The sequence below is a fragment of the Lithohypha guttulata genome (genome assembly GCF_036872675.1).
Source record: "Lithohypha guttulata strain CCFEE 5908 chromosome Unknown scaffold_1, whole genome shotgun sequence".
Classification (NCBI taxonomy): Eukaryota; Fungi; Ascomycota; class Eurotiomycetes; order Chaetothyriales; family Trichomeriaceae; genus Lithohypha; species Lithohypha guttulata.
The window spans coordinates 5,576,985-5,601,023 of NW_027042750.1; the positions used below are offsets into that span (position 1 = coordinate 5,576,985).

The 24,039-nt window shown below is 49.4% G+C and overlaps 12 protein-coding genes across 12 annotated transcripts; 3 read left to right on the forward strand and 9 right to left on the reverse strand.

Moving 5' to 3' along the window:
* Positions 1–9: 9 nt before the first annotated feature.
* Positions 10–1,212, forward strand: CWC26 (Pre-mRNA-splicing factor cwc26; the record flags this gene model as incomplete). The annotated part of the gene is made up of 1 exon (XM_064896424.1): positions 10–1,212. One exon carries the CDS (start codon positions 10–12, stop codon positions 1,210–1,212), a length of 1,203 nt encoding a protein of 400 aa, XP_064759111.1.
* Positions 1,213–1,380: 168 nt separating this feature from the next.
* Positions 1,381–2,623, reverse strand: LTR64_002051 (uncharacterized protein; the record flags this gene model as incomplete). The annotated part of the gene is made up of 2 exons (XM_064896425.1): positions 1,381–2,269; positions 2,319–2,623. The coding sequence occupies 2 exons, from the start codon at positions 2,621–2,623 to the stop codon at positions 1,381–1,383; spliced, it is 1,194 nt and encodes a 397-aa protein (XP_064759112.1).
* A 1,799-nt stretch (positions 2,624–4,422) lies between these two features.
* On the reverse strand, positions 4,423–5,006 carry LTR64_002052 (uncharacterized protein; the record flags this gene model as incomplete). The annotated part of the gene is made up of 2 exons (XM_064896426.1): positions 4,423–4,918; positions 4,981–5,006. The coding sequence occupies 2 exons, from the start codon at positions 5,004–5,006 to the stop codon at positions 4,423–4,425; spliced, it is 522 nt and encodes a 173-aa protein (XP_064759113.1).
* A 1,216-nt stretch (positions 5,007–6,222) lies between these two features.
* LTR64_002053 (uncharacterized protein) lies at positions 6,223–7,758 on the reverse strand (the record flags this gene model as incomplete). The annotated part of the gene is made up of 2 exons (XM_064896427.1): positions 6,223–7,263; positions 7,318–7,758. The coding sequence occupies 2 exons, from the start codon at positions 7,756–7,758 to the stop codon at positions 6,223–6,225; spliced, it is 1,482 nt and encodes a 493-aa protein (XP_064759114.1).
* A 606-nt stretch (positions 7,759–8,364) lies between these two features.
* On the forward strand, positions 8,365–8,916 carry LTR64_002054 (uncharacterized protein; the record flags this gene model as incomplete). Its single annotated transcript, XM_064896428.1, has 1 exon — positions 8,365–8,916. The coding sequence occupies one exon, from the start codon at positions 8,365–8,367 to the stop codon at positions 8,914–8,916; it is 552 nt and encodes a 183-aa protein (XP_064759115.1).
* A 3,025-nt stretch (positions 8,917–11,941) lies between these two features.
* Positions 11,942–12,720, reverse strand: PDB1_1 (pyruvate dehydrogenase E1, beta subunit; the record flags this gene model as incomplete). The annotated part of the gene is made up of 2 exons (XM_064896429.1): positions 11,942–12,413; positions 12,461–12,720. 2 exons carry the CDS (start codon positions 12,718–12,720, stop codon positions 11,942–11,944), a joined length of 732 nt encoding a protein of 243 aa, XP_064759116.1.
* A 33-nt stretch (positions 12,721–12,753) lies between these two features.
* Positions 12,754–13,204, reverse strand: PDB1_2 (pyruvate dehydrogenase E1, beta subunit; the record flags this gene model as incomplete). Its single annotated transcript, XM_064896430.1, has 2 exons — positions 12,754–12,923; positions 12,973–13,204. 2 exons carry the CDS (start codon positions 13,202–13,204, stop codon positions 12,754–12,756), a joined length of 402 nt encoding a protein of 133 aa, XP_064759117.1.
* Positions 13,205–13,678: 474 nt separating this feature from the next.
* On the forward strand, positions 13,679–15,784 carry LTR64_002057 (uncharacterized protein; the record flags this gene model as incomplete). Its single annotated transcript, XM_064896431.1, has 2 exons — positions 13,679–14,006; positions 14,046–15,784. 2 exons carry the CDS (start codon positions 13,679–13,681, stop codon positions 15,782–15,784), a joined length of 2,067 nt encoding a protein of 688 aa, XP_064759118.1.
* A 206-nt stretch (positions 15,785–15,990) lies between these two features.
* LTR64_002058 (uncharacterized protein) lies at positions 15,991–17,481 on the reverse strand (the record flags this gene model as incomplete). Its single annotated transcript, XM_064896432.1, has 2 exons — positions 15,991–17,011; positions 17,054–17,481. 2 exons carry the CDS (start codon positions 17,479–17,481, stop codon positions 15,991–15,993), a joined length of 1,449 nt encoding a protein of 482 aa, XP_064759119.1.
* A 515-nt stretch (positions 17,482–17,996) lies between these two features.
* On the reverse strand, positions 17,997–20,167 carry LTR64_002059 (uncharacterized protein; the record flags this gene model as incomplete). Its single annotated transcript, XM_064896433.1, has 2 exons — positions 17,997–19,480; positions 19,594–20,167. 2 exons carry the CDS (start codon positions 20,165–20,167, stop codon positions 17,997–17,999), a joined length of 2,058 nt encoding a protein of 685 aa, XP_064759120.1.
* Positions 20,168–20,897: 730 nt separating this feature from the next.
* On the reverse strand, positions 20,898–21,972 carry LTR64_002060 (uncharacterized protein; the record flags this gene model as incomplete). The annotated part of the gene is made up of 2 exons (XM_064896434.1): positions 20,898–21,746; positions 21,913–21,972. The coding sequence occupies 2 exons, from the start codon at positions 21,970–21,972 to the stop codon at positions 20,898–20,900; spliced, it is 909 nt and encodes a 302-aa protein (XP_064759121.1).
* A 212-nt stretch (positions 21,973–22,184) lies between these two features.
* LTR64_002061 (uncharacterized protein) lies at positions 22,185–23,787 on the reverse strand (the record flags this gene model as incomplete). The annotated part of the gene is made up of 3 exons (XM_064896435.1): positions 22,185–22,488; positions 22,536–22,890; positions 22,947–23,787. The coding sequence occupies 3 exons, from the start codon at positions 23,785–23,787 to the stop codon at positions 22,185–22,187; spliced, it is 1,500 nt and encodes a 499-aa protein (XP_064759122.1).
* Positions 23,788–24,039: the final 252 nt, after the last annotated feature.

Here is a 24,039-nt window from a genome sequence, read left to right on the forward strand (position 1 = left end):
TAGAACACCATGCCCGCCTCGGCAGCCTATCTCACCAAATACCTCACCGCGTCAAGTACCAAGTCCTCACCAAATGTCGACTTCGAAGACTCTTTTCGACCCAAGAAACGGCGCAAGAAAGACAAACACCATGCCACCAGCACCACAGAACCAAGCACACTACTCATCGCAGACGACGACGCCGACCTCCTACTCTCGAACCAGAAATCTTGCGCACAAGATGACGACGATGACGGACCAACCATGTTCGACAACGGTGTGAGAAGCGCAGAGTTCAGAAAAAAGAAAAGCAGTGCATGGAAGACAGTGCAGGACCGAGACGTCGATGTACCGCTCGAAAGCGCAGATGCCGAAGCAGACAGGATCCTCGCTGTCGCTGTACAAGAAAGCGATTCGCGACGTATAGCAGAACAGGACGATGAAGCACCCGCAGTGGTAGAGAATGCCACGATTTCACCAGATTCTACAACGACAACAACCTCAGGCCCAAAAATGTCGTCAGGCGCCAAAGCCGGACTACAAACCGCAGCAGATACAGCCGTCATTCTCGCAGCCGAACAAGCTCGTGAAGCGGACGAAGCACGCGCTCTCAAGAAGCAAAAGAAAAGGGCCGGCAACCAGAAAGATGGGCAGAGCGAGCAACCAGCAGCAGCACTGGCACCAGAAGACGAAACAATCTACAGAGACGCAACCGGTCGCCGCATCGACATCTCCCTCGCCAGACAGCAAGCTCGCGCCGCAGAAGTTGCGAAACTGCAAGCTGAGAAGAAAGAGCGTGAGGCAGCCATGGGAGATGTCCAATTACGGCAGCGCGAGCAGGCGAAGCAGGATCTTGATGAGGCGAAGTTCTTGACGTTGGGACGAAGCGCGGATGATGAGGAGTTGAATGAGCGGCAGAAGGAGGAGGTAAGGTGGGATGATCCTATGGCGCAGTATATTGCGGAACGGAAGGCAGAGAAGGATGCGGAGGAGGAGGCGAGGAATCCGAGGGCTAAAAGGAGGGGGAGGGGAGATTTGGAGGGAATGGAAGTGGTGAAGGTGAGGAAGAGAGAGTATCAGGGTCCTGCGCCGCCGAATAGGTATGGAATTAAGCCGGGATGGAGGTGGGATGGAGTGGATAGGGGGTGTGGCTTTGAGAAGGAGTGGTTTCAGGCCAGGGGGAAGAAGACCAGGAATGAGAATTTGGAGTATCAATGGGCTATGGATGAGTGAGGATATTGTATCTGCTGCTCGGAAGCACTTACGATACTCGCTCTTCGACCAGAAATACAGCTATTCACAGTCCATGATCGCCACAATCATGCTGCTTCTTCCGATTCGAACACTTTGCAGATGCGGACTGCTCTCAGTCCAGGACACCACCAATCCTTTGCTCGCCTACTATGTACTTGGAATCAACCTCAACCACGCACAAACAATCTCTCTGCAAGCCAAGGCATCCTCCAGACTATCATGTCCAGCCACTCTGCCATTGTCCAGCTTCGAGTTCTGCACCGTAATTCCACATCGTCGCAAGCACACATCCTTTAAGCTTCTCTTCAACTTCTGATCCCGAACGTCTTGACACCAATTCTCGAGCACATGCGTGTCGATGATCTTGTCAGCTGGATGTAGCATTCGTAGTGAGATTAGGTCGCCATTGCCGCCGTGCACGATGATGATAGTGTTCGCATTGACGTATCGGAAGACTAGTTCGCGAGCAGCGTCGACACCACAGATGACATCTCGGTTCTCTTTGGCTATGCGCATCATGGCGAAAGTGACACCACTGTACTTAGTGTTGTAGTGTAGCATTTCGACGTCTGGAGCTACCAGTTTGTCGATGAGGGTTTGGCCAGTGAAGAAGTCGATGAGGGAGACGCGAATGAGGACGTTGTCAACACTTGTCCCGTTCTTTGGTGTGCCCATCTCGCAGTCTAGCGCTACTGCGATACGAATGTCCTTTCCACTGAGAAATGGGCTGGGCGACGGTGAGTTGTGACTGTATACGTTGGTATATCGTCCACGACCACGTCTGGCTCCTCGATGACCATCCTGATTCTGAATTCTGTTTGGAACGTGAGCAGGTATCTGTAGTGCAGGTATAGTTTCGGGTGAGGGGGTTTTGTGAAACTGCCATTGTGCTCGAGCCTCGTCTAGGTCGCAGGCTTCGTGAGTTAGGTTTGACATGCATCCTTTCGTGTACATGTGGCCATTACAGCATTGATAGGTGCTCTTCCAGAGCAGCCCATCATGGTACACGCACAAGTGCTTCTGCTTGCTAGCATTACTGAGAGACGTTAGCCTGTACAGCATGAATCAGTTACCATGTGTTTCACCGAACTGGTTGCGTGATCTCAACCTCATATTCATCAATCTCCTCCCCTGCTTGATCTTCCTCAAAGCTCATAAGATCTCCCTGTGCATATCTGCTGTATTGCAAGGGTGGAAAATACTTCTTGAGTCGTTGACCACAGTTCTTGCATCTCATCTTCCTCCATGTTTCGCTTTCCGTCAAAGGTTCAAACACATATCCTTCCTTCGCTAACACTTTTGGTGTTGTAGTCAAGAGATGCAATTTCGCAACTTCCGTACTCGACTCAGCTACAGATGACCATTGGATAAGCGGTTTAGGCTGAGCCATGTCGTTTATTCGAAAACGGATTTGGACGCATCCAGGATGTGCTTGATCGATTGGTTGGCAAAGGTAGAAATGTTACACAAACTGCAGGGACAATAGCCAAAATGAAGGTGGCTGGCTGAGACACTAGCTATGAGCTGCGCCTTCCATCTGTAGTTTAGGAATGAAGGTTTAGTGAAGAAAGTGACAACTTGCTGAGCGCAGGTGGTGCGGTGGACAATGTATGCACGTTCCCGAGCAAACAATACTGAATTTTGTTCTGAAGAACGAGCATTTTGCTACACTTCTTGAATCCTTGAATCGTGCTCCGGCAAGAAGGTACTGCATGCTTGCGATCAAACAAATTCTAGTTCCTGATGGACCTCCTCATGACCACCGCCAGGTTATTTTGTCCTCATTCCACCTCTTGTGAATCGTCGTCCGGATGATTTGTCGATGTACAGCCGCTGTCAACTCTGCCTTGTCAACGTTTCTGTTGGAACGCCTTCGATGCTATCTACCATGGTGACAAGGTGATGCGGGTTTTGCCTCTATTCATTGCCGTCGGTCGCTGATTCCTCCCACGCGATGCGATCTTGATTGTTTCTTTGCGCGGCGGCTGTATCTGCGTGGCTGGTATTTACACGCCTTATCACAGTCTAATATAAGCGGGCACACTGACTTGATCCGACACTACTTGCTGCGTAATGCTCAACAGCCTCATGTAATCAGACGTGCTTTGTTCGACTCTTTGACCTGTTATAGCTTGTGGTTTTACTCGGATCGTGTTCACACTGGCAATTCTGCATTTCGCCTTCCACCACCTAGCTTATTCAGAGCAATCTGTATGTATGGTCCAACAACAGGTATGTTGCCTGCGAAGGATCCAATAGTAGCGAAGAAATCACCGAAAAGGACAAAAATTCCGTAGAGCTCGACCAGGAATCCAGTAAGTGGCCAGCGGAGGAAGATGAGGAGTATACCAGCAGTGAAAGCAGCCGTCCCTTTAACCTTCTCTCTTCTTGCAAAGAACACAAACGTCTTCTGCAGGCCGATTATTAAGGTGAGACCGATAACGAAGAGGATCTGGAGAAGTTAGTGGTAGGGAGATGCAACCAGTGGCTGTTTCATACATTGCCCATAGCCAGAAGAGAACGGTCGAAGAACATCAGCACCCCCAACGTAAGGAAGAGGCCGCCTCCTGCGCAGAAGGCGACACCGACTTCTATTGCCCGTCAGCATGTCAGCGACTGATTGACTGGATATTGCGCACTTTGCATGTCAGAAAGCCACATGTTGTCGTGGTATTTGTAAGGGAATGGGAACTCCGATTGTGAACTGTGAGACGAAGAGCTGTCACAACCGTCAGGACAGCATCAGCATCTACATCGATCAATCCGTCGTGATAAGGACAACCTGTTCTAACACAATAGATGGACTTGGTTCCTAAGAGAGGCTCCGCATCCACTACAAAATCGGACATGCAGCCAAGTACGCTAAAACGCGTGTTTGCAAATCCGGGGCCACTGCTGTAACCACATTTATCTCTTCGTGTAGCAATGGTTACTGAGTTCTTCATCGCCAACATCGTCGTAGCACAGTGATCTATCAGCATATGAGATAACGCCCTCGAGAACCGCAGCGAGACGCTATTTCTGGATCTTCCCTGCTGATGGTCGTTGTCGGCTCACTTGCGTCCAACGACTTTATCCTTGGAAATTGACCTCTGCACAAGCCTATCTTAAGACGATCGAGGAAATTCAACTATGTGCATCCCCACGTGTACTAAGCACCGCACAAGCCAGCAAATCCAACTCCAAAGCTTAGATCAGTCCCTCAACGTAAGCCTTCAAATCTCTGCCCTGCTGCACAAATGCACTCTGCAACGCGCCCGCAATCGGCAACACCACAGTATCATTAGGCCTGTAGTAAGTCTCCCAGCTAATCATCCTCACGTTTCCTCCACCTAGTTCCTGCAAGCTCGTCGGATGTTCAGCCTGAACCGCAACACCGCTTTCCCATGCAACGATCGAGTAGCCATCATCATGGTTCCAGTCCTTCCACTTCGCCGGTTGCTTGTGTGGTGCTGGCGGATCAAGCAAAGTAATTACCTCGATGCTCAACGTGTCAACGCCTGGTACCAGGCCCTGAGTAGTGAAGACCATGTCCAAGCCGAGATACACATCTGCTGGAGTCTGCACAGCTGCCGGTAGCTGAACTTCGGTGACGAAGGTGTTCCAGACGTGATATTGGCGAAAATCGAGGAGGGCGTTGTAGATGAGAGAGCTTGGCGCATGAATGATCTCTTCTGTACAAACGCTGAAGGAAGCATTCTCCAAGCCATATTTGGGTGTTGGCAGAAGACCATCTGCACAACGAACGCTTTTGATCGCTTCAGATACATCATGGCGGAGTGACTCAGGAGCAGGAAGCGAAGAGGTATATGGTAAGCTGATGGTTAGAAGAGCAAATGCCAAAGTAAGCATCGTAAGTCAACTTCTTCGCACGATCAATGAGTATAGCACAACGTCGACGTATTTGAGCTCCGGTAACGAGTATAGCTTCAGGGACTCGATGACTGGTATTCATACTTCTAGTCTGGTTGGAGCTGACAGACAGTCATTCTTATATCGTTGAAAGCCTTCCTCACCGCACAGCTGAGAGTAGCTACCCAGGCATGGCGCTCATGGTTGTAGCTGAACTTTGCTGCGCAGCGAAGGACCTGCATGACCTGATTGTCAAGTAAGACTACACCAAGTCCATGTTCGGACAAGTTTTGCTCAGCTGCACGAGTATACCTCGCTTGAACCACAAGTCCAGGCTTTACCATTGCTTGGCAAGCGATATCAGGGGAAAATTTGCCGATTGGTCGGTGTTCGACTCAACGGTTCAAAGTACAGACTAGGTATGCCTAGAAACGGCCATAGGCTAGCATGTTAGGCTATTTTCAGCAAGCTCAAGCTCGGAAACGAAAGCTAACGAGGCGGCCACTTGCTTTCGAATCACTCACAGTCTCGTGTATCAACTTGTTCTCGTTATACTGTCTATCACACCATACAACATTTTTGTGAACAGGCACCGCGTGACTATATATTGCCACATCGTTGCAAATAGCAAGCACGTCCGATACCTGTTCGAACAAATCCTTCTGCATGGTTGCCGTGATCATTTCGATTCAACTTGTTGACTATATTTCCACAGCCGATCCTTATTCAGAATGTGCTGCAATGCGCCAGCTTTTCCTGAAGTTCGAATCAAGTGTGATACTCGAGCGCAACGTGCATGCCATCGCTAGGCTGGAATAGTGTCTTCAGGAGGCTCGCTGGGTCGAAAACCCTGTCGCAGACCACTATGGTCTATGCTCTGATACACTACAGGCTCCATTCTTCATAGACAAATGACAAAATACGTCGTCAGCTCAATACTGCCCGCACAGTGTTGCTTTTCACTGGTGTTACATTGCTTTTGATTGGACGGATGTCCAGATCCTGGAATTCCAGTGAGCCTTCCAAAGTTCTTTGACGTTCAGCTTACTGAACGAGCTTTGTAGTTGTTGATAATCCGACAATACAAGACCTGAATTTAGAGCACATTTTCAGCTCGCAGCTCCTCCGTTTTTGTCTCTATTCAGAAGACTTTCCAGTGGGTGTAGGAGGACGACCAAAGAAAGTACTCCTCTGCTTATAATTTGAGTAGGCACTCCTACGAGCAGATACCCCGGTTGCAGCACCAGAGTAACCATGCTCTCGTTCCACGTATGAATTGGCCAAAATGTTGCCCACGAAGACGCGAGAATCGTCATCGACGATTGTACTGTCGTACTGGTTGCCTCGTCGAGCAGGTGGACTCGGTGTGTGCCTTTCTTGCGTGGGAACGAAACGAACGTCATAGTAGGGCCAAGAGTTGTCGCTAGAGCCATAGAATGAGTTGAGTGGCCAATTTCCTAGCGGGGACGACAGTCGTTCGAAGAAATCTTGTTCAATTGTGTCGTCCATCTCTTCGAGCTGCGGTGAACTCTTCTCCACGTCTAGGCTATTCTTCGTGCTATGGATCTCTGTGGCATCTTCGGTGATGTCAGGCTTAGGAGTGAGCAATGTTCCGCTATCCCGACATGCCAATTCTGTCCCCCTTCCTGTGGCCCGGGACGAACCATAACGAGTAGGCTGTGACTGGTCGACACTATTCCGGAGGAGAAACGTCCCAAGTCTCGTTTGGGTGTCGAATAGCTTTCCTCGTGGTTGTGTGTTTGGCAGACGGCGAAACAACCATCGCAAAAGTATCGTAAAACTGTCCTTCAGAACCTGATCCTGTCCCTCCTGGCTGCAGGCTTTACAACTCATGACATGCTCGGCGTAGGTGGATTTCGCTGACACTGTTGCTAGGGTATCCTCGATTCCAACCTCGTAATCTGCTTGGTCACTCTGTATGTCAGCTATCAACTTGGCTTCATCAGTCGCAAGCATTAGCTCCTTATATTTAGCACGGATCACAGGACATGCGTCATAGCCAGATTGGGCGACGATGAGTCCAAAGATCTGTGCCGCTTCCCAGTGCAAGCCATATTTGATCAGGCGTTCGAGGTGAGTCGCGATATCTCTGTAAATCGCGACGAAGGGCGTCATAGATAGATCGCCATGTCTGAATCTAAGCTCGGCAGAATGTGCCTTGAAGATAGGGTAATGTTAGCTGAATCCCAATATTTAGCTTTCTTAACGAACCTCTATAGGCGATATTGGCTGATGAGACGATGCAGCAACCTCCTCCCTATATCGGCTGAGATCTATTCCATAATCCACATCAATCAACCTACGAAACAAAGCAATGCGATCTAGTGTCTGCGAGGAGAGCTCGTAGATCAAAAGGCTGAATGCTTGCTGTTCTTCAAGCTGAAAGTGAATGTCTTTTTCATTCATTTCAGAGATCAATTCTTGGAGTCGGTCGTTCAATCTGTGCTCCAGCAAGAAACCCGCCACTTCTGCGAAGACCGGAAAGTGGTGTACATGGTGCCATAGAACTGTACGTGCCAGGTGAAGAGCCTCGTCTTCAACTCCTAGTCTTGCAAGAAGTATAAAGTCTTCGAGCTCGGCTTGAACATCCTCCTCCAGGTCAAGGTCCATCTCGAACCCAAATTGTTCTTCAATGGTCGCGTCGCCGCTCATGACGTCTTCGTGCAGTCGCCTCTGCGTTGGACAGTTGTTGTTCGAACGCTACTCAAGTCGATGATTTCTACCGAGTGGTAATATGTAGGTCTTCATTCGCAAAGCATCATGACAAATAGACAGATCGAGGATATTCTTGCCTTTTGGGATGGCTTTTAGGTAACGCTATCCGTGGTTTCTTTGAGGTCAGTCCAGAGATACAGTAAGGCTGACAGTAGGCAGCCGATACAAGGTGGGGTGATCGCTGTGAAGTCGTCTGACCAATTGAAAACACTGCTCCAACGACTTGTCGGCTATTGATTCCACATGAAATGCAAAACCACTCGAGCCTTCCTGATATATGTCTTGAGCTCAGTCCTTATGCCTAGGTCTGAAACTCCAGTTCGAGACAGACGCCCAGGGTTGGGAAGATACAGACGCGAGTATCGACATTTGAACGATGGGGGTCCTCCACCACGCGCAGCGCGTCGCCTAGATCGAACAAGCCTCATATCAGACATAGCGACGGCGTCTTTTGGTAAGGCTCGAGTGAGCTGCTGGACCAGTGCCAGGGATAGGATATGGGGTACGCATTACCAACGGCACGCAGTGATCATGCGCTTCAGGATGCAAGCCATAAGTCCCGATGATTGCCAGCTTAGCGATTTCGAACTCAAACTCAGCTTCTCTGCACAGCTTGAGAATTCAGAAAATGATACTTCCGACATCGCTGCGCAAGAATCCATGTCCGACCTGCAACTCAATGCCCAGCCTGAGGTGTATCTTGTCGAGCTACCTGCTCCTTCATGTGTTCCGACTGGATCAGAACTCGAATTCTGGAAGTTCAGGAGCGATTCAGCCGCAGACGAGCAAACCGGTCACCTGTGTGCTGCTAGATGGATATGGGAGACATATGCCGAGCAGCGGAGACTGGAAGGCAGACTCATGCACGGCGGGGTCGCGCTGCATCATCCTGGACGGCCTTTCTCAATGACGTGTCAAGTCAAAGGAAAAGCAACAAAACCAGGAGGGATCCGCCTTAAATTCAGCAATAAGCACCATAGCCCAAGGGTATGGCAGGTTGTGCCCGAAATCTGTGAGGATGACCTCCGACGCCATATTGATGCTCTCGAAGCTGAGATGATCAGGCTGAACACAACCGGCGTACTCCGTAAGTAATCGTCTCCCCAAACATCCAGATGTGTCATCATTGACTTGGTGCTAGAACCGATGCTGCCCCAATTTGCCCAAGATAGGGTGCGCGGCGTGGGTCACAGGTTTGCTCCGACACAGATGGCTGGCGCAGCGAACGCCCATTTCGGTGACAACATATTTTTTCGATAGTGGCGTCGCATCAACTTCATCACGAGCTGGTCCTGTTCTGGGGGTAAACACTGATCAGCAGTCGATGAATTAGCTGTACGTATGTCTGATGGTCGCGTAGTCAAATAGTTGAACAGAGTCCGAAGGTGAAGATGTGCACGGGTCTCCCCAAGAACTCTGAGGCTTCACAAGGGGCATGACGCGTTCAAGAATGGTTGAAAGCTAATTTTACACAGGTGACACCAACTTTACACTTGGTACCTGGTGGAGCTACTGTAGGTACTGTAACCCTATTCTTCTATACCTCACTTCTCTTCATCGGGAAACCATTTCGTGAGATCAAGAGCTCCTTTCGGTACCACGATCGCAAAGCCATTCGGAGCACCCCAAATTTACGCCATCACATCAGGAGCCTCCTTGATCATCCTCGCATTTGCCGCACTCATTACTTGTCGGTCACGAGCATCCACAGAGAACTCTACCATGCCAATAAACAACTCCCTGGTCAGATCGATCATAGGAGGATACTCCGCAAGGGGGACTGGTGATTCTTTTCACGTCTTCCAGGTTTGGTCCTGTTCCGCAGTTCATCTGAAAGCCGTGTTGACTGCAAAGTTACCATTGGGTCCAGGTGTAAGGTAGAATGTCACGCCTTCGCCTCTCAGGGTTATTAGCTTGTTTAGCTATTCTGGAGAAAGTATACGTACTCGTCAGCTTGTTGATGCATCTTCTCTTCGTAGTAGTCCTTTAGTGTTACCAAGCTCCTGCTCGCTGGCTTGAGTAAGTTGATCCAAGAAGTCATCTTCGGAATTGAAAGATGATCGTGCGTTGTTACACTGGTCCGACCAACGCTGTCGACGAAGGTATGTGTGCAAGTGCCGACAACGTTTCATGAAGATATTGCTCAGAGGTCAGTAGTCGAAATACAATCAGCCCATGACAATGGCAAGCAAGATTGTTCCAGCAATCAATCCCGTTGGTGATCAATGCAGCTTTCCGCCACAGACCAAATGTCAACCTGGCCAAGTTCCTACCACAGCAACCTATTCTTCGGGCTGATTTAGCGCGTTCACGACTCTGCGATTACGCAACAAAGGCATTGGAAGGTATTGATGATACATGATGCTGCTTTTCCAGGTGACTGACGGCAGTATGACCACTAGCATCAGGGGCCAGAATATGTCCTGACTTGAAGCGACCTTTGGACTATAAGCTGGAGATGGATGTACTCGGTAGATGTCTATTGCTGATTTCCGAAGCTTGGCCGCGGGCAAGGAAGATACAGGGAACAACCAGCTTCACCTGGAGATAAAAGCTCGAAGAACACTTGACCCAATTCCGCTAGCGTGCCAGGCATTCATGCAATGGAACGTGGTCGATGGGCCGTCAGCTAGACAAGTTGAGGCTGTAGTGCAATGATAACGATCTTTTGCGTATCGTTTGACGACAGGAAGCTGGCCGACAAACCCAAAATCCGAACTCGAGACGTAGCGATTCTGTTCAGCTGCTGCGATGCTCAAGTGGCTTGCTTCAAGACAGCCACCAAGGACATCAAGGTCCGACCTCGGTACAATCATACTAGACAATGGACGATCAAAGATCGTGTTCAACAGACACCTGATCAATGGCTCTCAGAAAGGTCAAGAGATCGAGTCTTATGCACCTACCAGGCGATTTCTCGTATTCATTAGCGTTCCGCCCGGACCGTCACCTCCCACACCTCCAAACTTTCCGAACAGCAGTCTTTCCCCGCCATTTCACATTCACCTCGAAGAAGATGAGACCTTCCACGTTCTCAAGGGAACCGCGAGATTCCTGTTGCTTGATCAGAGGCTTCAGAAGTCCTCCAGTATTGACAGAACAGAGAGTAATGATGAAAACGGCGTGACCACCAAATTAGTCTCTCCAGGATGCACTATAACCATTCCCCGAGGCCAAATTCACACTTTCAGGAACGCGTCGACTACGGATCGGCTCGAGATAGAATTTGGCTTCGACACACCAATAAAATCACCTTTCTCCAAGCCGCCAAAACCGAATTCCAGTGACGCCGCACTAGAATTGAACACGAAGATGCACGCCTTCTTCCTTCACACACCACTCTATCGCTCCGATTGTGTCAAACACAACGTGCCAAAATCGTCGTTACAGGTATTGCTCTTCAATCACTATGCAGATATGGCTTTGGTGCCGACCTGGCTGTTGTCCTGGCATGCTCGTTACCCTTTTCTTCGTGTTGTGATCGAGCGCGTCGTTGCGCCGATGATTGGACGATCCATGAATATCGTTGGTGGTGTTGTGTTAGGGAAGTGGGTTCTGGGATTGAAGGAGAGGTATGAGGAGTATATCACTGAGGTGCCGTTGGATCAAGTAGTCGACAAGGTGGAGAGGGAAGGACATGGAATGGATGGAAGGATCGCCGGCCTTGAGGCAGACATCACGAGCCTTAGAAAGAGACAGGATAGAGCAGGATGATATGAGCTGTGGTCGGCGCTTCTTGCCCTTCTGTGTCACTTGGTCAGTGCTTTGTCAGGGATGGTTGTTGGTTGCCTGATTGGTCTTTGTGGCGTCATTCGGTTACACAAAACATTTCGTATAGTCCAGTTTGGTAGATTCTATAGACGAAAAGAGAAACGAAGGCAACTCACGAAGAATGAGTAGACGGTTGAAGACGTACGGATGCCTGGGACGAAAGTTATACATTCATGTGAACCTGCTATCAACGCTTTTCGCCGAAGTCGCTAACTAGCTAACCAAGAAAACCTCAAGCCTATCTTTGGCGCGAAAAAAATTCTCGCTCCTCAATGCTGTAGTCATACTGCCCTTCAGGAACTGGGGCAATACCTTCAGTTTGTGTTACTCTCTACGCAACTCTCTTCAATTATACTCTCAACAATTTGGCAGCGTGATTGACGATGGTATCGACCTGCGGGAAACTCAATTCCTCCAACTTCTGAGCATAAGGTGTCGGCACTTCAGCACCAGTGACTCTGACTGGAGGAGCATCCAGGTAATCAAAGGCATATTCGCAAGTAAGAGCGATAATCTCTGACCCAACACCAAATGCTGGGAAATCGGAGCTGACGCACATCATTCTCCTGGTCTTCTTGACTGACTTGACAATAGCCTCTACGTCGAGAGGCTTGACGGATCGAAGATTGATAACTTCGGCATCTACGCCGTATTTTGACTTCAATTCTTCAGCGGCTGTTAGGGACAAGCCGACATTGCGGGAGAGGGTGACAATCGTAAGGTCTTTTCCTGGCCGTTCAATCTTGGCTTTGCCGAATGGAATGACGAAGTCGTTCTTCAGGGCGGCGTCGGACATGGGGAAGGTTTGGCCATAGAGTAACCTGAGAATCGTTAGTACGGCGCATCTCGTCTTTTGAGTAATACTTACTCATTCTCTAGAACCACGACAGGATTTGGATCTCTGATGGCAGCCTTCAAAAGACCTTTCGCATCTTCTGCGCTCCAAGGTGCGACAACTTTTAGACCTGGGATGCTGCCGTACCACGCGGAATAATCTTGAGAATGCTGAGCAGCGACACCAGCAGCGAAACCGTTGGGACCGCGGAAGACGATCGGGCAGGGTTGGATACCACCGGACATGTAGTGTGTCTTTGCGGCAGAGTTGATGATCTGATCAATGGCCTGCATGGCGAAGTTGAAAGTCATGAACCTGATTTCAGGTTAGTACTCTGCGTAGATTCGTCTTAGGTATTCGTACTCGCAAACAGGATGTAAGCCAGCCAAAGCAGCACCAACGGCCAGACCGCAGAAACCGGACTCGGTGATAGGAGTATCAATGACTCTCTTCTCGCCAAACTTATCGAGCAGGCCTTTTGTGACCTTGTATGCGCCTGATATAATTAGTTCCTTCCACTCTTCCATTTGCAGGCCTGTTCATACCATTGTATTGAGCAACTTCCTCACCCAGAAGAAAGCATTTGGGATCACTCTCCAGCTCTTCTGCCAAAGCCTCGTTCAGAGCATCTCTGACAGTGTATGTGTTTCCTGCATCAGCATATCCTCGTATCGACGTGAAAGCAGGGGCCGGTATTCTCTGGACTGGTGCTCGATATGCGACAGGTCTCTGCGACAATAGTCTCGTTGCTGGTCTGAGTATTCTTGAAGCAGACATGTTGACAGGAGATGGCTATATTCGATTGGGACTTTCTTTTCGACAAGGGGTCACAAGCACAAACTACTTGCGAAGGAGGGGAATGATATCGGCAATGGCAGCGGCTGTGGTTGCCTCAGTCCCAGTAGAAAGAAAGGAATGGCAAGAACAACGACAAGTTCTAATGTCCTACAGCTTTGCGAGATTCAGTTGAGCATTGGGATCGCGGAATGGGGTACTTTCCATAGCTCGATAATTCATCCCGTTGAGCTTGTCCTATTGGCTACACGCTTCCGCTCAGTTTCCATTTTTGAAAAGGAAGCTGCGGTCGCCGAAGTTTCCTTGCCAGGATCACGCGTCGCTGCCACGTGAGCTGTTCTCAGTGCAATACAGACGTCGGAATAGACACGGGTCTACCTGTCTGAGGACTGCAGTATTTGATCGTGAGGAGGTGATGCTGCTGGACAGCACAAGTGGGAGGTCTATCAAGTCATCATGAATACAATCATGCGCAATGTGGCTAGCATAGTCACCATCTGGATCGCGACTTCCCAGGCAATTCAGCCAGGCGCTGCACCTGCCCAGTCTGAACCACTACGAGAGCTAGACTTTGGGGATATAAACTTCCTACACACAACAGACACACACGGATGGCATGCAGGACACATACTGGAATCTTCATACAGTGCAGACTGGGGTGATTACATTTCCTTCTCACGGCACTTACGGAATAAGCTGGAAGCTGAGGGGAGAGACCTTTTAGTAATTGACACTGGTGACAGAATAGAGGGCAACGGTCTCTACGATGCTTCTGTTCCCAGGGGTAAATACACCTTTGATATTTTCAGCCAACAGCATATAGACATTCTTTGCACTGGCAACCATGAGCTATACAAGAATTCCTCAGCTGAAGATGACTACCTCAAGCTTGTTCCTACCTATAAGAACAACTATCTCGCTTCAAATCTGCAGATCATTGATCCAGTAACGGGTGTCCTATCTTATGCGGCTCGAACTCATCGCAAATTCACTACCAAGAAACAGGGTCTGCGCATTATGGCTATGGGCTTTATTTTTGACTTCACCCGGAACGACAAAAACACTATTGTGATTCCAGTAGGAGTGGCAGTCAAGCAACCCTGGTTCCAGGAAGCCATTCGCGACAGAGACGTCGACCTCTTCGTAATCATTGGGCACGTTGGTCTACGCGCGCCAGAATTTGAGCTCATTCATCGCGAAATTCGTTCCGTCAACGCAGACATCCCAATTCAGTTCTTCGGTGGTCACTTTCACACTCGAGACTACCGCGTGTTTGACGCAAAGTCTCACGCTCTAGCATCAGGCCGATTTATGGAGACCATTGGCTTTCAATCGCTCACCTTCAGCAACACTTCCAATACAATTGCCAGCAATGTGACCTTCTCCCGCCGCTACATCGATAACAACCTGTACAGCCTCCATCACCATAGTGACACCAACCAATCCACTTTCTCAACTCCCTCTGGTCTCCGCACATCCGCCATGATCACTCACGCCCGCTCTATCTTGCATCTCGACCAGACTTTTGGCTGTGCACCACAAAACTACTGGATGTCCCGTACCCCTTATCCTCACCCCGAGTCGATCTTCTCCCTGATAGTAGACAATATCTTTCCAACAATCCTTAATCCAACTCGTCAAACCAAAAGTCGACTACTGCTCACAAATACCGGCGCAATCAGATTCGACATTTTCAAGGGTCGATTCACGCGTGACAGCACATACATTGTCAGTCCATTTACCAGTAACTTTTCCTATCTTCCGGATGTCCCATACAAACTTGCCAGTAAACTGCTTCCGATCCTAAATGGCGAAGGGCGACAGACTCTGAGATCTCTCAATATCCCTGATTTGACAATCGCAGCACTACACGAAGACGCCAACCTCGACCTTACCGCCCTTCCACCACCCGAACAGCGCGCCCGCAACCACGAGAAACAACACCTATACATTTCCGGTCCTTACATGCACAAACACAAGCACTTGATTTCCGAACATCGCCTCCAGTCACGAGACCACCAACAAACTCACGAACAGCAACAACACGACCTCAAAGCTCAAGATTCACAGCACCGAATCCTCCCTGAAACGGCAGCAGCAGCAGCAGCAAAATCCAAACCCCAAACTCTCACCCCAGGTTACACAACCCTCGACGATCTAGGCAGAAACGGCGACGATACAATCCACTCACCGATCCAGTTCTACGACGTGCCGAATTGTGTGCAGGCTCTTTTTGTGGGTGACAACAACAACACCCCTAATAGCAAGACCTTGGACAATGAAGAGAGTACTGGGGCGGTTGTTGATGTGGTGTTTAATCACTTCCTCATGCCGTATATTCTGCAGATTTTGAATTTATTGCCCCAGGATAATGATGGGAGCAATGGAGAGACGGAGGGAAGATTGAGATGGAGTGTAGATGATGTGAGTAATTATGTTCCTGGTGAGACGTTCACGAGTCTGCTTGCGAAGTGGGTGAGTGAAAACTGGGGGAAGTATTGTGATTCATCGGAATTGCAAGAGCAAGAACGCGATCAGGTGGAGATGCATTTCGAGCTGTGAATGCCGACCTTGATTGCTACCTAGCTGCTTGTCTGATATCTATCAAGCAATCTATACCAATTGTTGATATATGTACCACAACGAAGAAGGATGCGAGTCACTACTCGATTACATCGAGGACATATCAAGCGCCTTATCATTCTCGACACAATGTTGACGTGTTAGGGTCGACTCCATGTCAACTGCCTCATGAAGACCTATCCTGCTCACACCTTACCATATTCAAACTCCTTCTCGAAATGAGGTGTACTCAGTGGACTCTTCTCAAACCTCTGCTTGAGCAGTCCAAGAAATGTCTGACCCAGTCGGTTGTCTTTGTCGATCTTGAGCGTAGCACGTTTCAGCTTGTCGTTAGGGCTAGTGTTGTCCTCCGACACATCAAGTGACCGGCAGTCTGGACCGTGTTCTCTTTCTTTGCCCTTCGTTTCGGATGCTACGCTAATCTCACTGCTGTCGCCTCCACGACTTCGATCATGAGTCGGACTTCTTAGATTGTTGATGGACATTCTGCTCATGACTCTTCGGAACCTTGTGCCGACTGTGCTCCGAGGGTTACGTGCACCGAGAGCGTTACCATCCTCTTGTAGGGACCCGCTGACAGGAGTGTTGTAAGGTACTTTGGACACAGGTCTGGGCGTTCCTGCAAAGGTAGAGTTTTCAGCGTTGGTAGGGACTATAGGTTCTGCTTGGAAGTGATTGATGTTCAGGTTACTTGACGAGCCAGCCGCAGTATCGACCTCTGAGATCCTGCTTAGTTCTGGCAAGGCAGTCAGACCGCGCCGTCCTGGATGTTGACCATGGTCGAGTTGTTGTCTGAGATGTGCTTGCTGGAGCCATTTCTTCTTGAGGTTAAGGGGTGCTTCATGAGCACTAAGATCGAGTATCGACATGTGTACTCCTAAGCGAACTCCACGCTTCGAGAAGGTCCTTTTGACTCTAGACATGTGTCCGGTATCGCTGTCCTCATCCTTTGCTTCGGTGGCTGAAGGTGGAAGGACATCTGGGATTGGAGGAACATCGACGCCAGTTGCTTCGGAAAGTTCTCTATGGTGTTCTCCTGCTTTTGAGGGTGTTCTGTCAAGGTCAGGTCGCTTGAGAGGGCTACTGATCGTGTTCGTAAGGTTGTGTAGGTCGAGAATAGCGTCTCGATTATGAGCAAGGACTGACTCGAGAATGACTCGATCTTCATGCATGGTATGAGGATTTGATTCAGCTAATCTGTCAGATCTATCCATGTAAGCAATGCACTGTATGAACCACGACACTTACTTATGTGTTCCATAGTCCTTGCCATGCCACAGTACAGTTCTCATCACTACAAGTGTACCTTTCAGTGCTTCGAGATGTTTGAGCAGTCTTGTAACTCGACCTTTCTTGAAGAACCACGACACAGCTGACACGTTAGAACCTGCCATGAGACCTGCACAGCACTCCGAAATCTCTTCGAAGATGCAAGTCAATTCATTGGTGATCTCCTTGAGGTCCTCGTTGAATGCTGCTGTGTATTGTGTCGGATCAACGTTGATTGCATCATTGAGATGCCAGAGGGTGGTTGACAACCGTGCAAGCTCGTCCGCGATGGTTGAGATTTCGCCTGCTGTTGTTTCGTGGTGGCAAGTCTCCTGCAGGGCATACAACTCACTCGATAACGATGCTGCCTGCCCAGCTAGTCGCACTGTGTCGTTAGTCTGAGCCATGTCAGGTTGTGAGGCGACGAATAGAACCAGAAGACTGGAACTCGTGGTATCTAGGCAGGTTTGAGAGTTGCAGGTTGCCTGCATCGTACCTACCTCAATACTCTGATATACTAATTTCACGAATTGTGCCTGCCCTTACTGGTGAAAACACGTATCGTCGACAGAATACACAACATGATATCTTCCACGGCTGTCCAGATCAACTTCACTTCTTCCATACTCGGTTCACCACATTCGAGGCTTGATGCGCGTTCACAGTCAACACATAATCACGAAAACCATTCTCTCTCACCACACCCTCGGCACTGAAAGCCAAAGTTTTGGTGTTCCGAATGGCTTAGATCAATCGTGATATTCTTATGACAATACCGGCAGCACCTCCATCCTCTAATGCAAGTGTTGGCTCTATTAAATGCCCTCTTAATTTCGGCTAGTTGTTCCCAGGCATTGTCGCCATCCTTCAGAGCAACGTCAAGCTGTTGCTGGATGCCGGCATTGTCCTTTCGTTCGCGCTCCTAGTCACGATAGACCTTAGATACCTTCTTCTGAGCAGCATCAACCTTCTGTCTGAGCTTTTGGCATTCTTGCTTCTGCGCGTCCAGCTCGACCTTTGCAGCTTGGGCGGCACCTCTGAGCATATCTACCGTGTCGCGGGCTTTGTCTGCGGATAACTCAGTAGCCTTGCGAAGATCGTCGTGGGCTTGCAACAATTCGTCGTTTCTTTGCAGGCGCTTCTCGAGCTGTGTGGCTCTCTGGCTTTGTGTCTTGCGAGCGTCCTGTTCGCTTTCAACTCTCTTCTCAAGATAGGAGATCCTCTCCGCTTGAGTCTTCTGAGCATCTTCAGCTCTTTGAAGTGCGTCAACCTGGGCCAAATACTTGTCCTCACTATCCTTCTGAGCAGTCTCTGAAGCTTTGAGGTCGACCTTGAGGTCATACACCGCATTCTTGAGGTTATCTGCTTCTTCTGTCGCAATCTCGACCCCTTTCTCATACTTGGTTTTGAGATCTTCCAGCTGTTGCTGTAGCAAGATGGCTTTTCGTTGATGAGCCGAATCGTTGATGCCACTCAGTTGGGATTTGAGCAATTGGACGTTGCCACTTTCGGCCTTGGGTGACAGAGGCATGGTCTTGGCAGGGAGTGATGATTGTGTCTTCAATGCTTCCAACTCTTTCTTGATGATCTTCTTCTCTTCGAGATGGTGCTTGATTTCGTCACGGGCGAGCTCGTAGTCCTTTTCAAGATCCCCGATCTTGACTTTGGCTTGCTTCAATTCACCTTCCTTCTCTTCACGAGTGGCACTGGCTTTGCTTGCTCCAAATTCATACTTCTGCTTGTCGTGCCGCAAAACGATCTGCTGTGAAATGGTGGCTCTCTGCACCTTGTTCTCCTTCTCGAGCTCAGTGACGTAGGCTTTAGCCGTGTCCAATTCCTTCTTCAGCTCGGCGTTGATTGCACGACCATTTTCGACGACAGTTTTCAGTTTCATGTTTTCTTCCTCGATAGCTCCTTTGGCGATTTTCAGCTTCGTACATTCTCTTCGGCTCTCCTCGAGGACCTCTCTAAACTTTTCGTCGTTTGCCAAGCTAGACTTGGTGATCTCTGTCGCTTGGTCAGGGCGCTGATCAGTAGGTATATTGACATCTTTGACTACTCTGGGAGCAGGCTGGATAGCTTCGGTCGCGTGTGAAAGTGGTGTGATACCTTCATGTGAAGACCTCGACTCGGAGATAGCCATGTCAAGGAGGCTGACCTCGAGGACTGGTTTGGGTGCATCCAGCGACTTATCAGCTGCAAGGATGTTGGCCAAGACGGGGAGCTTCTGCACGATGGCATCGTACCTGCGGGAAACCAATAGTATCTCTTGTCGAAGTTGGTCGGAAGGGGTCATGACCTGCGAAATGTTCTCAACCATCGCAGATAGTGTTTCTGGGAGATCACCTCCAGCAAGGATAGACTCGTATAACTTCATGAAATTTCGGCGTGCTGCTCTTCGCATCTCTGAATAGAAAGGTTTCTCTGCTGCCTGGTAAAGACCAAGATGAGTACGACAAATTTTGACACAATCTAAGACTAGGTTAGGCCACGGCATAGATATGGCAGAAACAACTCACTCTGTGGTGTGTATTTATTGTAGTCGTCGTACTGGGCCTGGACATAACAACCAGGCTTTCTTTCAATGCTATCAGCCATAGCGCCTAGACCTTTGTCAAGTAGTCCCGGCTTCTCGACCACGAAGCTTTGAGACTCGTCGCCAATCTGTGTAAAGTCAGCTAGTGTAGATGAAAAGGTATAGTCCTCGCATACTTTGACATGTGCCTCAAGGTCTGGACAGGCTCGAATGTACAGACTCTTGTCGATCGCTCGCTCGGATTTCTGGCCTTTCAGTGTAATTTTGACGGCTTGCTCGAATCCGAATTGCTTCATTGCGGCATTTGACGCAGTGGTAATGGTCGCTCCGGTTTCAGCATCCTTTTTGTGGCTCGCTGACAGTTCTTGTGAGTTTGTGACTTTTGCAGGAACAGCCTGCAGTGAGAATGGGTTGAGTGATACAGAATGTGCTCCCACCTTGGTAGCAGAATTTGGCGTAGCACTGATTCTCGTAGCCATCGGCTCTCTGGGAGCAATGATAGGTACTGAAGCAGGTGGGGAGGTTGCCTGCATGGAAGCATATTTCGATGCCCACATGTTGCAAAAGGTATGGAAGGAACAATCACAGGACGAATCAGAATGGGGATCAAAAGAGCAGTGAAGATTTTGTTGTGGGCGGAATTGTACTGTCTTATCGCGATAGGAAGGTGCTGACCACGTGGTTCGATCCGCGAAAGCAGGAGCGTCCATATTTTCAGGCTGAGGACACGCGTAACGCGTGTAGGACTGCTGAGTGGGTGAAGCGAGTCTGCTCAAATCAGTATTGTGCTCCGTGCACTAAAGACCAATGCTGTAAAGATGAGGTCGGCTCAATGTCCACAGTCATGGGTCACGGTGATGTACGTGCTGGCGCTGTCAAGGCCTGCTAATCGGTCAGTGTAGAGGGTGCACGGCTCTGAACATGCAACGGTACGACGGACCTATCCTGATGAATGGGTTGTTTGTGAGAGTTCGAGCAGATTGTGATCGCAAGACCTTGGTCAGTACTTTGAACGGACTAAGTGTATCGGAGCCAAATATAGTGATCGACGACAAGCCCAGATGAGGTGGATGTCCTCTGATACTGAACTGACCTCAGTTGGCTTTGACCACTGCTTTCACATGCAGGGTGCTGACTGCTGATCACAAGTTCACTCATCCTTGCAACCAAGCCCAAGACCTGCTCCCTTCTCAATCACGACTATCCCACTGCGAGGAGTTTGACCGACCGCTACTCTCATCTGGAGATATGGTCCGTTGCCTAGGCCTAGCCTACTGCTGCGACTGTTCAGCCATCAATCAGAAGATCTTCCAGTATCTGCAACATTCTCTTCTGCAGCTCCCTCAATTCACCTTTGTCCAACTTGCCCACCGTCGAACCACTTCCATCCTTGCCCCCGTCCAGCAATATCAGATCATGTTTGATTGCGAAAAAGGGCACGCCCAGCTTTTTCAATTGCCTATCAAAATCCTGCGTCATTTGCGTCAATGATTGATACACCTTCTTGTCAAAAGTCTCAAGCTCGTTTTTGTCGGCAGCTTCATCAACTTTGGCCACTGGTCCTGCTAGACCACCAAGCTCCTTCAGGATATCAGTGACAATTGCCTGGTTGCCAGCCCGGCCAGCGTGTCTGGTGACTATTTCTTGTCGTTGACGCCACCATTGTTCTTCATGTTTGTGCTGTTCGTTGACGAGATGCTTGATGCGAGATGATGCCTGCTCGTCTGCAGCAATGTACTTCGTCACGTGCTTGACTGCCGCTGGCCATGTTGTGATGGACGAGGCATCAGGTGTTGCAGGATTGGTGGGTGTGACAGATCTCGACAGATCGGTGTCCTGTCTGGGCGGCTGAAGCTTTTGCTGTCGCGATCGTGGATCTGGTGTATTTGAAGGTGTGGTTGTCGACAAAGGTTGGATGCTGTGATTGTTGACGCTACCATGAGGGAGTCCACCCAAACCAGGGATGTCTATGGTTGGAAGCCTGCTGACGCCTGCATTGTGTGCAACTGCAGCGCTCTGTGCCTGACTTTGACTCTGTTCGCCATGAGTTGAATGAGCTGTCTGTCCTTGCAGGCTTGCTAGTAGACGTTGCAAGTCTGGGTTACGAAAATTCATGTTGGGTCCAGTCTCCATTGTCTATAGGGCGTGGATCTGTGTTTGTGCATCGCTTGGAAGGTGGGAACCTTCGAATATCCTAGTGGCAAACACAGAAAGGAGTTCTGAGCATAGAGACGAACAACAAGGACATGAATGGGAGGCAATCTGTCAGAGGAAGGAGCGCCGGAGAAAATAGGTGTCTCACGTGATCGACGCGCTTGCCCTCAGCTGTGATATGGTGACAAAGCAGGAGGATAATAGACATGAGACCAGTCGGTCGGCCTGATCACGATGGTTCCATGCGCTATGTTCGTTGCTTGGACAGTCATTGGAAAATCACAGTCACACGAAGAGAGACGGGTTCCATTGTCAAGCTCGTGCAGGTGTCATACTTCGTACATTCGTTCGCTGGTTAGATTGACCAATCTACGACGACACAATTTTAGCAGCTGAAGTTGTATTGTTACTGAAAGCTCCCTACTCTCGCACACCCTTGTACTCTGCAAGTACGCTTGGAGGAGCGACATCGGTGATGGTCTCATCAGAGAATTTGAGATCCTCTTCTATGGAGACCGTGTCCTTTACATAGTACAGGACGACAGGTGCAGCAATGATCAGAGAGCCAGCAAGCATGCCCCAATTGATAGCGAACTGCGTCATGAATGGGACGGCACGAGCATCAATGTTGGCAGAGATTGCACCACCAGCAGATTGAATACCCTTGTAAAAGCCAGCAAAGTTGGCGAGTTTTCGGCCGTTGTTGGTCAGCGAGCCCATGAGCCTATAGATGTCAGCGACGTCTGGAATGCAGGATCTGAGAGAACTTACCAGTAGGCAGTGACCTGCCAAGCAGCGTCGTAGAAGCCATAGAACATATACATGACCACAGGGCCCGCATAGGCAGAGTCAGTGAAGTCCACCCCAACATGGTTCTCGTTGAGTAGAGTACTCTCGCGGGTGTAAATTTCTTGGAAGGCATAGCCACCACCCCAAGTCGCCATGGTAAGGACAAGAAGACCAGCAAGAGCGTATCTGGCACGAATGGTCCTGCGGGTCGAGCCAAAGTCGAGTAGGAAGCCGACAACAAATGCTCCAACGATTTGCATTGACCAATACAGCACGTTGTTGAGGCACCTGGTTCGCAGATTGAAATACGGGAGATTGACGCCTTGGAAGTGATAGGCTAGGGAACAAATTAGACAAACATTCGCATTTCCATCATACATCAGGACAACATACCATAGAACCAATTTGAAGCTAGAAAGAGAGGGAACAGACCAATGATGTAGTAGTCTGTCTTCAAGGTCTCGAGGAGTCCAAGAATCTCGGACTTCCATGATGGATTCTTCATGAGAATGATGGCAGAACCATCGTCACGTCGGACATATTTGGGGTCGCAGAGGAAGAGGGCAAGCACAAAGCCTGCAGCCATCAAGATCATGAAAGCGATATAGGTGCCGTCAGCGACAGCTCCAGCTTCGCGATGCAGATTCTGGCCCAGAGGTATAAGTGCGCCTATAACACCACCCAAGTTGAAGATAGCCCAGAACTTGGAGATATATCGACCCTTCTCTTTCTCGGTTGGATAAGACATCATGATCGCACCTTGGGCTGTCCACAGCATACCTGCGCAGAGACCAAGCAGAGCACCTGCGAAGATTAGGAAGCCTGCATTCTGGTTGTGGTTGTAGGACAGGAGGGAAGCGACATAGAGGAAGTAGCCAAAGCCACCGATGCCGAGAGTCATCTTGAGGCCGAGTCTGTTCGCAATGGAACCGCAAAAGAAACCGACGCCAGCGAACATGGCATAAAGGGCAGTATTGGCATTGTTGACATCGTGAGCACTAACCTGGCCGCCGGCGCCCATACCGTTGATGGCATTGAACATGCCGGGACATAGGAAGCAGACGAATGCCACGAAGATGATCTGAAATTGTGGTGACGCATATGCGGGTATGGCAATAGGACCGAGTTTGAATGTCCTGTGCATCCATGGCTTGCCCTGCTTCTCAACGCTGGTATAGTCGAGCGTCGTTGGACTGGCACCACGAGTCGTCTCGGATATCTGTTTCTCTTCCATTTTGATAGTGGTGATGTACCGGTACTGTATTGGGGATGAAGGAAGGTATAAGTCTCTGTCCGATCTGTCAATACCAATTTCTCGGAGGAATTGAGATTGTGAAGGCTGTGAAACAGAAGGTAACACAACAAGGGAAGATGGGAGCTATTTCTGTCTTCACACGACCACAGTCAGAGCCGATAGCGAACAGAGATAACCAGGTATCAAGTCACATCGAACGCACACGACAGTGACATGAAGAAGGCCAGCCTC